Source organism: Ptychodera flava, chromosome 10 (genome assembly GCF_041260155.1).
Source record: "Ptychodera flava strain L36383 chromosome 10, AS_Pfla_20210202, whole genome shotgun sequence".
Lineage (NCBI taxonomy): Eukaryota > Metazoa > Hemichordata > Enteropneusta > Ptychoderidae > Ptychodera > Ptychodera flava.
The window spans coordinates 15749227-15764872 of record NC_091937.1 but is presented as its reverse complement, the minus strand read 5'-3'; the positions used below and the strand labels follow the sequence as shown (position 1 = coordinate 15764872).

Below are 15646 nucleotides of genomic sequence, written 5' to 3'. Positions count from 1 at the left end.
AGCTTATCTCTTAAATCACTTTCGTAAATAGATTATCAGCACCAGGTTTGTATAGCATCTATGACCCATTTAGCATTTGGGTAAATTAGCTGTCTTATGCACAACTTCATTAACCCTTTTCCTGCCAGACAGTAATAACTGTATTACTTCCCCATCAGCTAAGTCAGTAAAAAGCGGTATTGAGCCAAAACATGACGTATTTTCACCCGCTTGGCTTGGTATGTTATAGCATCTTTTGTCCAAAAAAAATTAAGTTTACAGTATTATGTTTTCAACAGCCTTCAAATGTACAGTATTATGTTAAAATAAATCATATGGAATACGTTGTGTTTCATTAATTTTAATCATCTTGTCCTGGTGGTGAAATATGGACTTGGCAGGAAAAGGGTTAAATGCGCTTTTCACGATCCCTGGGATCGCCTTTGTTCTAGTCTGTAAGAGAATGATTGAGGTGTAAGAGCCTTTTGTTTTCCATTGAAATTGTAATCATGCGGGTAAATTTTCTGATGAGAAAATCTGGTGCCAACTCAGGCCTTTAAACTTGAGATATGTAACTTCCATGACCCTACTAAAATTTAGTTCTAATGATCTCCGTTGTTTTTTAACATATATAGTCATTTATACTATAGGTCAAAAAAGGGAAAAGTAAAGTGGTAGGAGGGGCACATTGCAGTTATGTAAAATGAGGAATCTTAAATGATTTTATGCATTGCCTAGAAACACAAAAAGTACATTAAATAATGAAATTGCTTGAATTAAATATTAATTTGCTGAATATATTTTTAAGAAATCTATTAACAGCAGCGATTTTGTTCCCTTTTCTAAGTTTTATATTTATTCAAATTATGCACTGTCTCCCCACTTAACAGTCATTTTGTTTGTCATTCTATACGTTCAATACAGAGTGGAAACAAAAACTACTTGTTGTATAGATTAAATATAATTTTTAAGTGAAATGCAGTGGCAGCCATACATGATTTAGGCAAATTAGGAATATTTCTTGGGAGATAAAATGTATTCAAAAATATTGCCTGGACAAAAATTAAGATAAATGCATACATTACTTGAACATAATGTCGCATTTTTCTCAATTCAATATGCATATTTCTTTTATCAGTGAATGTATTGCTCCCATATTCCGTTTATATCTATACAAATAAGGTAATGTTATAAATCTTAGATTGTATTGGACTTTTAGTATGTCATTCTAGGATCTCTCTAAAATACACAAAGAAAATTTAATTCTATTGCAGTCAGAAGTAGCTTATATAGTTATTAATTAGGGACATACAAAGAAAAACGAAGTGTTGTGGCGGCCATATTGGATTTATGCAAATAAGGAATATTTCTATGACGACAAAATATTTTAATCAATATTGCCTGAACCAAAAACAAGGCAAATAAGCCCAAAACCCGCATATATCATGTTTAGCCAAATATTTTTAGTAGCAACATTCTATCAGCACCTAGTTTGTAACCATAATCTTTTTACATATATGCAAATTAGGCATTGTTTACATTTCTAGATTGTACGAGGCTTCTAGTATGTCATTGTAGGGCTTCTCTGAAATAAACAGTGGATAAATAATTCTATTGCTGTCAGAAGTAGCATAAAAATAGTTATTAATTGGGAAAAATACAAAGAAAAGTGAAGGTTGTGGCGGCCATATTGGATTTATGCAAATTAGGAATATTTCTATGAAGACTAGATATTTCCATCAACATTACCTAAACTAAAAACAAGGCAAATAAGCCAAAAACCTGCATAACATATCATGTTTAGCCAATTATTTTTAGCAGAAACATTCTATCAGCACTTAGTTTGTACCCATAATCTTTTTACATCTATGCAAATTAGGCACTGTTTACAATTCTAGATTGTACTAGGCTTTAAGTATGTTATTCTAGGACTTGTCTAAAATACAATATGAAAAAATTATTCTATTGCTGTCAGTAGTAGCTTAAAAATATTTATTAATTCGAGAAAAACTAAGAAAAGTGAAGTGTTGTGGCGGCCATATTGGATTTATGCAAATGAGGAATATTTGTATGACGACAAAATATTTTCAACAACATTGCCTAGACCAAAAAGGAGGCAAATAAGCCAAAAAACCCAGATCAAAAGCATGTTTAGCCACATATTTTAAGTAGAAACCGTCTATAAGCGACAATTTTATACCCATGAGCCCCCTTTACATTTATGCAAATTAGGCACTGTTGCACCCCTTAGATTTTATTATACTTTTAGTATGTTATTTCTAGGACCTTTCCAAAATGCATGGTGAAGAAATAATTTCTGTTGCAATTAGTCCTAGGTTTACCCCTTTTTGGCTTAGATTGACTGGACTATGAAGTGTGCACTTCCACGTACGTACACTGGCGACCATCTACACACGCGATTGTGCATTACCTTAGTCTAAGCTTGGCGGTACTCTAAGCTTGAGTGAAGGTTTGCCAATACTCTTCGGCCAAGCTTGTCGTCGATAAAGATAAATCCAATCTTGTTTGCAAATCTTGAGATAAGGATTGTGTCCAAAGCTTGGAACAGCTTGACAAATCTTAAATCAAGCGTACCTGGGATTAATAACCTTCACCTAAGGCCAGGAAGAAAAAATAAATTGTTCATCGGAATCGCCGCTTCTACTTTGGCATATTTGGAATTTTTTTTTTTTTTGATCGCGGCAAATTCTTACTTCCGCATTACAAATATTTTTAGTACTGCCGCGTTGGCGCCCTACAGGGTTTTCGCGGGCACGGGATTTTGAATGAGACTTCATACGTGTTCGGACTTTAAGTTGACCGCCAACACGTTGTTGTGACGTCTGAATTTGGCGAATCACGACGCAAAGTGGGTCGATTTGGCCAGAAATTTGCTCGTTTTGTAAAGGTTAGTACATGTCACATCATGAGTATTAATTTGATCGCCAACATTCGACGTGATGGCCAACAGTTAGTTCCAGAGACGCTATTCAGTGTTTGTCCTGATATTACGTTCGGCGATTTGTTCAACAAGATCGTGACAGCAGATGGACGGTGCATATCCGATTGAATGAAAATTGCATCGAAAGTATAAAAATGTACGGCAATGAAAAACACATGGTTGCGTTGATGTTAAAGTACGATCTGAATTATGACTATATAACTTCACTCCGATCACAGTACAGTGTTCAAAATGTGTATATATGCCTATAGACAGTGGTAACTAAAGAGGCCAAAACATGGGGCCAAAGTAAAATGAAAAAACTCAGATGCTAGGTCCCACCAGGACAATATTAAAGACAATACTGAATTGTTGAATTTCAGTGATTTGCTGTACATTTCAGTTTTATTCTGAGAGAATGTTGAAATGCTCAGAATATGTTGTGCAAACACTAACTGTGAATGTAATGGCCTATGTTATTGTTGGAAAATATAGTATTGAATTCAGTTACCAGTATCAGTGTTTCTTGTGTGTTCAGTATTCTTGTGTATTTCTCAGAAAGTAGATTAGTGAAATCATTTAAGAAGTTTTACGGTAGATACGGAGATGTTGTATCAAAATATGACCTGTCTGTTTCTCAAAATGATGTGACAGCATACCAAATCTTGACTCACAAAAGTAATTTGGTGAATTCACCAAATAACAATGAATTTGTCACTTTGGGTCAATCTTGACGGGTGCGGCTAGCTGGCAGGGTACGCTTACCCATTCCGGACACCTGGTACCACCACTATTTCGTGGTTCAAGATGGCCCCATTGCCTTTGTCATCATCTATATGTTCCTTGGACCTGGTAAATTTCACAGTTTACCTTGAATGATAACGATTATTGGACCTGATTTGATGTCTATTGTCTAAGATATTTCTGGTAAAAAGGGAAACAATTATCTTGCCTTGTCTGCATCTGTGCAAAAATGCCAGAGAACCGAGTTTACCTTCGGCCTAAAAAAAAATTTAAAAAAAAATTTTCGCTCGCCGCTCCTGGGACTTGGTCCAAAAAATCCGATGAACAAGATTTTTTTCCTCTGGCCTCAGGACAAAACAACGGAGCTTGACATATGACCGAAAACGCAGACACGCAGTTTGGTCGATATCGCGTTGTATTCGAGTGGTGTGCCCAAAATGCGTATGCATTATGTGCAATAACCCCTTATCATACATGCATACATTGGTTATGATCATTTCTCTGGCGATATTCCGATACTTGATACGAAATCGACAGAAATAGGCCTTCTTTATTCATTATTCGCGCTGTACTCATATAGAAAGTTGGTTGCAAAGGAGTGATGACAACCGCTTCACTTGTTGATATTATTCCGCTTTTGGGCCATAACACTTCACTGGTGGTTGTGATAAAATTTAATTATTAAGATGTCAATCCGGGTTTCCATAATTTGTTATATTTATGTGAAGTGCCGCATTAAATGTGAAACATAGGCTGGAGTGTGTAAAGTGACTATTTTTTCAACTCTGAAAAATGCTCACAGCCCTTCATGAAAGTTACGAGGCCAACCAAAAATCCGGTCAAAATAGACCTCGCGCAGCTCCCGGAGGAAATCACTATGAATCGTAAAGTGTGGTGTGTGCATCTCTTCGCTGTTGTGTATTTTCAGAAGTGTAGTCGGATTTTTGTGGCTCATTTTGGCTATACTCGATATAATTCAGTACATCGGTATTAAACCTTGTCAACAAGAAACTTGTCATATAGCGATTAATTCATAAAAGTCGTGATGCAGTCGATCAAGCCGCACTCTTCAGCTGTGCAGACGACATGAAATTGAAAGCACCGGCGTACTGGACCGTGATGATAAGAGATGTTCCTGTCGCGATGTCAGTCTCAACGCAAACATATTTCAACGCATTCGTGTTTATTTTATCCAAAGCCCGCTTAGGCTGCGTTCACAAATAACGATTGGGGGGGGGGGGGGCTGGAGGAATCTCGATTGAAATCTTATTTTTTTCAGATCCCCCCCCCTAAGTACCCTAAAAAATTTTCAAATGCCCCCCCCTCTATATGGTCAAAATTTTTCAAGCCCCCCCCCCAACTATCACAGGCCCGCATATTTGTAAAGGATGTGAGCGCAGAAAAAATAACATGTATTGTGCCGTTCTGCTCACAGGTGTTCAACACTACCTGTATTAGCACTTTGTATAGTCATATTCCCAAGGCAAGTTCTTTAAATGCATCAGTGAATTTTTTAGATTTATTGGTCTAAAAGCCAACTTGAGTTAATCAAACTCTGGCCAGGTCAATTGCTCCTGTTGAAGAGCACACAAAATGCAATCATGAGAGAGTAGGAAAATTGTGAATTCTGGCTAATTACCGTATTGCACAGTGACCTACCAAAAATTGTTTCAAAACTACAAGACCTATATGAATTAGATGCTACTCAAAATTGACAATACCGGAAGATTAAAATATTCCATCAAATAATATTTTAATCTCTGAAATTTTGGGTGTGATAATTGCAAATTTGGTTAAAAATAAATAATTCCATTTGGTCATATATTTTTTCTTTTAATCTTTACTATTCAAAGTTTTACTTCTGTATCATTTTATAATAAGAGTGTGAAAATTTAGAAAATCAAGCATGGTGACCCCATCTTTTTTCTTTAATATTTGATTATTCTCATATGCCAGAATTCAAACATTTCTATGTTTCCTTCCATGTGTTGCTCTCTGGCCTGATCTTGTGTACAAGTGAGTTTCACTGTCATGAGTGTCATTTGACCAAAACTCTTCTTCAACTACCATGTTCATCAGAGTCAGAGTTGTCTCTGTCACTGTTCAGGTATGCAGTGACAGTGACACTGCAGTAGCGGGGTAGTATCTGATAGTGACACTACCCGTAGGCAGTAGCTGTATTAACTTTGATAATTTTGGCAATATTTTTGTTCAGTTTTACAACTGCGTTCTTGTTCTACTCCCTACAGCATGTTGAATTGTCTGGTATTCAGCTTGCTATCACAGCCTATGTATGTGTACCATGCATTTGTATCACTGACAACTGACTGTCAGTCTGGAATCCAATTAAATTATCACCAAATACATATTTATATTTATATATACAGGCTTTGTCGACAAACTAAATATTGTGTGTTTGAGATGCTGTATGGAGACAGCAAGAAACTGTATTTGTTATATTGCATAGAAATATTGCTGCAGTAATCATTAACAGTTGCAGCTTCTGCCCTGTTACGAGGCTCAAGTTTGTTTTTAACGACAAATCACACGTTTAGATTTTTTCGAGATAAAAGTCATGAAATGTGACAAAATGGTTCTAGATTTTGTTAAATTATTACTAACATTACAACATTTTGATGACATAAAAAATGGTATTCATTTTTCATTGAATAACCTACAAAAACTTGGAATTGGAAAATGTAAAACTCAAAAGGGACCCAAAAATTTTCAAGTCCCCCCCCCTACAGGTAGAGCAAAATTTTCAAGTCCCCCCCTCCACTACCCCCAAAATTTTCGAATCCCCCCCTGAATTCCTCCAGCCCCCCCACCGTTTTTTGTGAACGCAGCCTTACTGGTCTATATTTTACTTAAATGTGGATCACAACTTTCAAACAAATAATTCGCTAAGACTCGGCAGTCAAATCGGCTCCCTAAACTGAGCAAAAAATAACCCTTTAGGTCAAATGCTGGGTCAAGGGACACAAAAGCTACAATAGAAACGAGGATGATAAAAAGCTTATCCGTAAAGTTCAGCCCAAGGTTTACTGCCCAAGTTTGGAACACGATTGGAAGTTTAAGGTTTTATAAAGGTTAGTTGCCCAAGGTTCAAGAAAGGTTTGCAGGAATAAGCTTCAACGAATCTTGGGCGCACAAGTCTTAAATTAAGGTCGGCACGCTCACCATTGTACTGAACTTCGGCGCCAAGCTTCATTGCACAATCGCGTGTGCAAGACATAGGGAGTGGCGAAGTCAGATTTAGAACAAAGTTTCGCTGGCGATTTTTCAGTAACTAGACCTCGAACACCAAAAATAATTGGTAACACAAAGTAATGCAGGTCTGGTCTTGGAAAAAATACCCCATTGGGGTCGTCAAAGACGTGTCAACGAAAATGACGCAATCATTAACTTTCACTTTCACTTTATTTCATAGCAACACACTTCGGAAGTGCAGTATAGCAAGAACAAAACTAAACATTGCATAAAACATCGTTGTCTATGTCTTTACCTGCAGCTGCTGGGGGAAACATAGTGTTTGTAATGTATTTCATGAGAGACAGCGTATCGTCTGAAGTTAAAGTGTACAAAAACTTATCTCTTTCATTTAAACTATCAAATAAACTATTAACTATCAAATAAACTTTTTTCTTTGAAACTATTAACAGGACCTTGCACTGGCCGCGGTCAAAAATAACATCGGGGATTCACGAAAAACTACTCCACAGAAGTCGATTTTTCCCCTTCAGACTATGATAATACTTATTAAGAACGCATTAGAACGAACAACTGAAATCTATGGAGCGCTTTACGAAAATCTGTATTTTCCCACTACAGAGAAAACCGGCCAACCGTCTCTTGTGAGCCCTGGCTGCGCGTGTTGGTTTGTTTGAAGTAAAATCCTCATTTTTTATGCATGCAAGTTGGGTACCCATCCTTCAGCGTGACCTTTAGAAAGTCAAACATGAAATCACGGTCATGCCACAAAAGTGGTTGCACCCTTTGGTTTTAATTGCGCTGTGGCCGGCGCACGGACTCTGTTCTTTATTTTTCGTTCTCAGGTATCATAAGCTTACTACTTTTATGCATGTACACATAGCGACAAATATTGAGACAAAGACACAGACAAAGCACACAAACGAGACTTAATACCTTACTTACCTGCAAGGCACCAACAATCTTCAATTAAAATAAAGGAGATAACTTTGCGTATCCAAACAGAAACTGCGGATTCAACTAATTAGCCAATATTTTCATACGTCCCAGCATGAGTCACGAGTGTTATTTGTGCTGCGTCACCATAGAAAGTAGAGGGTAAATCAGTCTACGGAAGCTATTTTAAGGTATTCGGTCACCTGTTTTTTAAAAGCCAATCACAGATTTTACGCGGATGGTGCGCCCCACACGACAAGCCATGGCATACTTAGCATGCTAAGTATGCCATGGCTAAGTATGCCATGGCATACTTAGCATGCTAAGTATGCCATGGCTTGTCGTGTGGGGCGCACCATCCGCGTAAAATCTGTGATTGGCTTTTAAAAAGCAGAGTCCTCTGCATAAGTTTGAAATATCAAATATGGAGGACCGACAGCTCCCTCAGCTTACAAGTTGGGTCACACGCCATTACCCCTTAATTTACTTCGATCGTATCGGCTCCAATCGCACTAAATAGGCCTATATCCGACTGTTGGTTACGTCCATGGTCCATCGTATCGACGAAAACTTTTAAAACCGCAATTTTCAATCCCAGGTTTTCGCATTAGTGGAGACCTTCTCCCAGTCAAACACTTGGCCAGTAAGTTTATGATGATTGATTTCTGTAGTCGCGTTTATACGTGTATTTTTTTAAAACCTGAGGGGATCCTAGCTGTGGGTCCATAGCTGTGGTGTTTTTAAACGGGATTCCTGCCTTTTACGGGGCTGGTTTTGACTTTTATGATTTTAACCCCGCCATCACAGCTATGGTGGCGGGAAAGTCAAAACCAGCCCGTAAAAGGCAGGAATCCCGTCTGAAAACACAACAGCTATGGACCAACAGCTATAGCTGTAACTTGTGACTAATTTTTCACTACTCTGTTTCAATGTATCAAATACAGAATTTTACTATAATCCGATCATCATGACCAATGCCCGGTGTCCTGCTTGCCAACACAGCCTGTATATGTGAAATGACCATTGTTATTGCTGATAAATGTATTCTAGTCTGAACCTGAATACAAAATTTGAACAAGAACAAAGCAGATTATACTCATATACAGGGTATATTTATGAGCTAAATATTAGGAATTTCTCCATGGTTCAGGGATTCAAACCAGAAACTGCAAATGATACACAGACCAAACAAAATTTAAAAAATGACAAAGGTTACAGCTAATTGATCTTTGACATGATTTAATTCAGATTTTCCTTTGTCTATTTGTGGATCTATATTTTGGAAATGGATAAAAATGGATTCTTTCGAAACAATCACAAGGGCGCTTCCCCATCTGTTTATGATCAAACAGTGAAAGTGGTTCTGCAAAGAGAGGCTGCGAAAGTAATCGCAACCAATTAAGCCACAATCTGTACCTCCCTCTCGTTGCTAGACTGGAATGCGGTTAACCCTAACATATTTGCCTTGAACCGGCAACTTCTGTGGTGCTTGATTAAGAGCATCATCAAGTGATCACTGTTTGATATGATTTGAAAATACAACCCTTTTCAGAATTAGAGCGCGAAGCCACTGCAGTGAACTGCAATAAAACTGCGTACACTAATTAGTTTCAGCTGTAGCCGTGGCCACTTTGGTGTTGAACAAGGCTACTTGGTAAAGACCAAAAAGTCTGCTTGTACAAAGGCAAAACTAGCTCTGTCTGAGGCTCGAGTTGTAAATGAGAGTTTACGATTGGCACCCTGTGTTCAAGATTAAGATACAATGTAACATTACCATGCACTGGTCCATGTACAAATCTTTTTTATTTCAACTTCCCCAGACAAACTGTCTGCATGGGACATACAATGTTGTCGACTTTGCAAGCTGGCTACAGCTGAAACTAATTAGTGTGAGCAGTTTTATTGCAGTTCACTGCAGTGGCTTCGCGCTCTAATTCTGAAAAGGGTTGTAATTATATCAGCAAACATCAGAGGTTCCGAAAATTCTGTTTCACAACCTTTTTCATGTTTCATATTTTTTCTTAATACAATAGTGATAGAAAACTCAGTTCCACGCTTCTGAGTGAGAGATACGACTCTTGCATGTGGATAAAAAGTGAAGCTCATCATCTGTTACATTACTATCACATCTCAAACAAATTAAGGTAAATGAGGTTTACATTTTCTACAAATTTCAACACGCAAATTATGATCACTTAATCTATATTTTGTCAAACTTCTACGTAAATACTTTCACTTACCGTTTTGCCTGTCTTTGCCTTTGTGAAAACCACCTGCGGTCAAAGGTCTTTCGTTGAAACGGGACCATTATATACAAGAAGCCCCAGTTCGAGTCTGTATTCCGTTATGATATCAGGGTAGAGAGTTTCGTGCCAGTAACTGAACTGCCATAAGTAAATTCCTTTCCATAATGTACCTCGAAACTTTCACCGAAATGGAATTTGAATAAATATTACTTGTAATGTCGACGGCGACGTCACCTGATCACCGTTCACTACAATAATTATCGGTTATGAGTCTTAAACATGATGAAAGAGTTTGCGCTCTAATGTTGTAAACAATGTACAACGCTGCATTTTTATTGGTTTTTCGTCTTTGTGTCTTCAGTTTTTTTAGCAAAGACAAAATGGACAAGGACAAATCTTGTCAACTGCAATCGAGAGCGAAAATGGTGAACAGGACCGAAACCCTGCCGGCTTCCAGTTGCACCGTCACGACGGTGTAACGTAAGATGGCCTCATTCGATCGCCGACTCGGATGCCATAATCGAATTACACCATGCACGGTAAAGTCGACGGAGACTTTGTCCATTTTTTCGTGCAAATGAGTCAGTAAAATATTCTGAGAAGGTTGAGGCAGTTTCTCTACTAACTCAAGTAAAGTTTGCGAAAAAGTCTCGTGTGTCAATAGCCAACTTTTGTCTATTGACAGGCGCCTGTCAATAGGATTCTGTCTATTGACAGGCGTTGATACGACACCGTACAAGGTAAAGAATAAAGCGCTTTGTCCGTATTTTAGTGTGTAAAAGAGGCTGCGTGTGTAAAAGAGGCTCCGTAAAGTATGGGCCAGTCTGTTTCGCTAAAAATTCCATTGAAAATTTGGAGAGCGAGTCCCGCGTGCCAGCTCTTGGTTATATATTGACAGGCGCGGCGTTGGTGCAACATCGTCGCGGTAAAGTCTAAAATTACTCAAAATTACGGCGACTAAATGTCCATAATTTGGTGTACAAAGGCTTTATCAAGTACTCTAACAGAATTAGGCAGTTTATTAGGCTATAATGTGGCCAATTTGGTGAAAAACGTCCAGCGTGTCAATAGCCACATCCACTATATTGACAGGCGCGGCGTTGGTGCAACATCGTACACGGTAAAGTCTACAATTACTCAAAATTGCGGCGACTTTGTCCATAATTTAGTGTACAAAGGCTTTATCAAGCATTCTAACAAGCATTGGGCAGTTTATTAGGCTAAAATGTGGTGAATTTTGGCGAAAAGTCCTGCGTGTCAATAGCCAACTTTTGTCTATTGACAGGCGCCTGTCAATAGCCACGGCAGGTCGACAAATTTCAAGAGTTACAGCTACAGGGGCTTCATGAGTACGATAGTGTTTTGTTTGTGTGTTTGTCCATATTGACCGATACACGGGTGCAGTGCAGGATTCATGATCAGACAGAGCTCCATGGACACAGAAAAGGAAACATAAACTGGACACAAGAAAAGGAAACATAAACTGCTCGTTTTCTTAGACGGCGACTCACTGATCTTTATGGAATGGATATCAACATCAGGCGGAGTGTGGTCATCAAAATTATCTCCTTCTTGTGAATGTCTTCGCCGAAGGCGTCTCGGTCAGTTGATTGAAACACGGTCCCTCTCCGTGATTGAAAACAAAAAGAACGTTGACAGTAGCCCTGCGTACGATGATGTGTGTTCGGGAACACACAGCATCATGTACGCAGGGCTACGTAGACAGCATCTGTCCGATGTTTGTGTCCGCCATTGCGAGCAAGCGATTGTTCTCTGTGCCAGTGAATACTGCTGAGGACGCTTGACCCGAACTAAATTTATACCTTGTTGATTGACGTGTAAACGTTGGATTGCTAAGATCACTGATGAGCAATATTTACAGAGCGACTAATCGTGGATCCCCTTTAAATGTTCCTTTAAATACAAATACAAAATATATGTCTGTTTAAATGTCTAATCTCTACTTTTGGCATATAAATAAGGTGAGAGTTTTCACATTTAATCTATATTTCTCCATGAGTTTTAATTGTACTTATGCTGGAAGAAAAATCTTCCGGCATCAGCTGTTTTTGGAAAGCCTAATAAGAGTAGCTGAGAAATATTATTTGTTGAGTAAAAACGCAATCAGAGTTCATTTTTCATCTCTATAGCAATCGTCAAACATACAGGAATATTTTCACTGACACGAATAAGCTTGTAACATCTTTGGTAATCGAACTGAACACTGTTATAAAGAAAGCAATGTTTGTCAGAGAAAAGAATTCAATTATGTGAGAGTAGTTGACTTAGTTTTGCTTAACCCTCCAACTTATCTGCCAAGTTTATATGAAGATCAAATTGAAGAACTTTTTGGCACGTTCAAAAAAGGCATGATGTTAAAAGTTATTGCAAAGTTTAAATCTAGTTTCAAATGGAGAAAAAATTATTACCCGAATGGTTTAATGCCGGATACAGTTTTGTAGTACCCAAAATCATTGGTTTTGCGATGCAATGAACATACAGGCCTGCAAGGCAGCACATGCAGTGGGTGAAACATCAACCGATCTGGGGCCAAAGGTTACAGTGTTGCCTCTCGATCATTAGTTGAGACTTTGTGAATCTTTCTCTATGGCTCCTGCCTTACGCTGTACTTCGCTAAAAAGTTCAACTTGTTGTGCTTCCGGTATTTTTACCTTGTTATTTTGGGCCATCTGGCGATGTTTTAGAATGTTGTCACCCCTGTAATAGCCATTTCTCAGCGCAGCAACGGAGCCATGTTGAGGCGATCATCTGTCAGTGTCGTTGCCATCGAAAATTGCGATGAATGCAGTGACAGTTGTAACGTGAACTAGATTTTTTCAACTTTAACACTGCATAACTGACTTGATCAACACTGAAACGTTGTATTGTACAGTACAAGTATGATCTATAGGCCAAAATACACGTGCAGAACATGTACAGGGCCGTGGCTAATGCTATAGCTCTGGTGATACGGCACCGCTTATGACGGCTTTCCCTTTCGCTACTGCGTTCAAAACGTTGAATTTGTGACGTGTTAGCACTTATTTTGTAAATTTTAAATGGCAAACTAATGTGTTCTTCATGTAAGTGGGCGGAAAAACGTCGCGCGTGTCAATAGCCATTTTTGTCTATTGACAGGCGCCTGCCAATAGACACTCCGTTTCTTGTTTTTAAATTCTACAGGTTAAGGATATAGTCTTTTATAACTGAAAAAATCGACAATTAAATTTAAATTTTAACCATTATTTTGATTTTCCGCCATTTTTAAAAATTTGTAAATCACATAGAAAAACATAGCATATGGTGCCCCAGTGGAAAACATTCAGCAATATGCAATATATTCAACTACTCTGTTGTTTCTGTGAAGATATTCCAATGCATATATGCATGGTATACAGTGTTTTTGCTTTATTTCCATGAGGGCACTATTCATGTTTGGGCAAACATTAATTATTATCTTGCTCAAAATTGCATATGTAGTCCCAGTGGGCATTGTATTTACCTGTGTAAGCACCCCTCCATGAGTACGTTGCTGTGAAGGTCTTGAAAAGTCTTGAAATGAATACTGCTGGAGTTTCCAAAGTCTTGAAGTAACACATCAGAGACACAATTCCAAATGTCTGACAGGAAATCACGCCGCCCCAGTATTTATACTTAAATTGTTATATAAGAGAACATAAGAACAATCTGGAACTTCTAGTTCACCACTTTGCACGTTAAATTTATGAAAGTGTTACTTTCCTTGCCTCTGCGATGCATGTAATGTATGCACATCGCTGAAGCGAAATAGCTGTGACTTTTGATAACAGTTTCACTATTTTTCACTTTAATTTTTTGTTTATTTCGGTTCAACAGTCATTTCTGTTTTTCTCATTGTTTTGGGCATTCCGTCTGATTTCAATTTTGCTTTTCATCTTGAATTCATATGCACTTTTCTGTGCAGAACATTGTTTACAGTATTGTTAGGTGAGGAGAAACGAACAAAACGGTTTCCATATAAACGTGCGCACAGGCGGCTTTTCTTCATAAGACGTAACTTGAAAGAGGCTCCATGGGTGGACAGGGATGTGTGATTTGGTTCTTTTCAGGATTTTGCCAATGGATGTAGGGAATAGTATGTGTTAAGGAGGGCGCGAAAAATTTTGTAATGGGAAGAGGGCAGTGGGGAATTTTTGATGGAGAGATGGGAAGCGGGGAGCTTTCCTAGTGGAGAATTTAGAGAGATGAAACGACGGAAAGAAAGAGATGATTTAAATCGTAGCTTTAGTACAGTAACGAACAGCCGTTATTTTCCAAAAACAAATTGTTTTCCCGGCGTATTACCCTTCTGCATATGTATAAATTACTTATTAGTCTTCAAAGTCATCTGTCTGCGAAAAGCGAATTCTCTTGCTTGGCTCAGCAAGTTCAAAGTTAATTCAAGATAATTAGACGAACTGATAAACGAGAATACACTGATGAAAATTGTGATAATTGCAACTTTTATATTCGAAATCAACACTTTGAAATATTCGGCAGTAAATCTCACTGATTTATTCATGTCGCAGTCTTATCAACCGTTAACTGAAAGAAAGTCGTTGTCAGGAGCATAAATCATAACCTCAATTTCAAAGTAGGTATTTAGTTTAGTAGCATATAATTCTGGTAGAGACTAAAAATTATATAAACGCTCTACGTTAAATTATACCATCGTTGTACTGCCGGACGTGTATAGTTGAACGTATATTCCTTAGTTCTGACCACTCATTCAAGTTGTGTCAAAATATTGATCAAGATAATAGATTTATTTAGCATTGCAAACTTGGACATCAGGTATTCCAAAAGACACATGGTGACCCTTAAGTAAAGGCGGTGCCAGAAAGAATGAATCGTATATCATTACTGGGATTCTCAATGATAAACAGCGCCGAACTCAAGGCGCTCTAAATTCTTGAAACTAACTGATTACTGAATCATGAAGTTCAAAATTTTGACATTTGCAACGGCGAAAGTAAACTTGAATTCTGGTTTGTCTTGGTGACCGAGCTCATAGAGTCCATCCTCCATCCAGCACCATGGCAGTTCCAGTTGTGAATGCAGACTGTTAAAAACGAAGACAAATAAATAACAAAATTGAAACTTGATAACTTTACTTTACACAATCGATTTATTTGCCAAGTAAACACGCCATCGATTCATAAAAAGGAAAACTACCCGTTTGTTTTATTTTGTTTGTTCAAATTGACATGCATATGTCTGTAACAGTACAGTGACTTCATATGAAAGTGAACGAAATAGGTTCAAACATGTGTGCGTAATGGCTCAAACATAGGTGGGGGAGTGCAGTTGCCCCAACCCCAATGCTGAAGTTGGGGGGGGGGCAAAGACATACTTTTGCCCCCAACATTAACTAATACAACATAGCTTATGACCAACTTTTACATATTGGTCTAATAGCAAAATGGATCTAGAGAATGACGTGCCCAACAGTCTGCTCGAAAGTATACAAACCAAACATATGGCCCATGATGATGGGGGGTACATATTTTTTTCGCATTGTGGAACATACGGTGTAATTGGCTAAGAGGCTGCAAGTGTCGGTCATTTAGCC

At 38.1% G+C, this 15646-nt stretch overlaps 1 protein-coding gene across 2 annotated transcripts in view; it reads right to left on the bottom strand.

Annotated features, from left to right (window-relative positions):
- LOC139142115 (dehydrogenase/reductase SDR family member 6-like) overlaps nucleotides 1-15646 on the bottom strand; it is a 55343-nt gene that overhangs the window by 28914 nt on the left and 10783 nt on the right. The window contains exon 8 of one of the 2 annotated variants that reach the window (XM_070711942.1): nucleotides 15067-15136. In XM_070711942.1, the coding sequence (XP_070568043.1) occupies nucleotides 15083-15136 (54 nt within the window). In that variant the 3' untranslated portion in view covers nucleotides 15067-15082. Of the gene's footprint in view, nucleotides 1-14520; nucleotides 15137-15646 lie in introns of those variants that run through there. The other variant, XM_070711941.1, reaches the window with a different exon arrangement.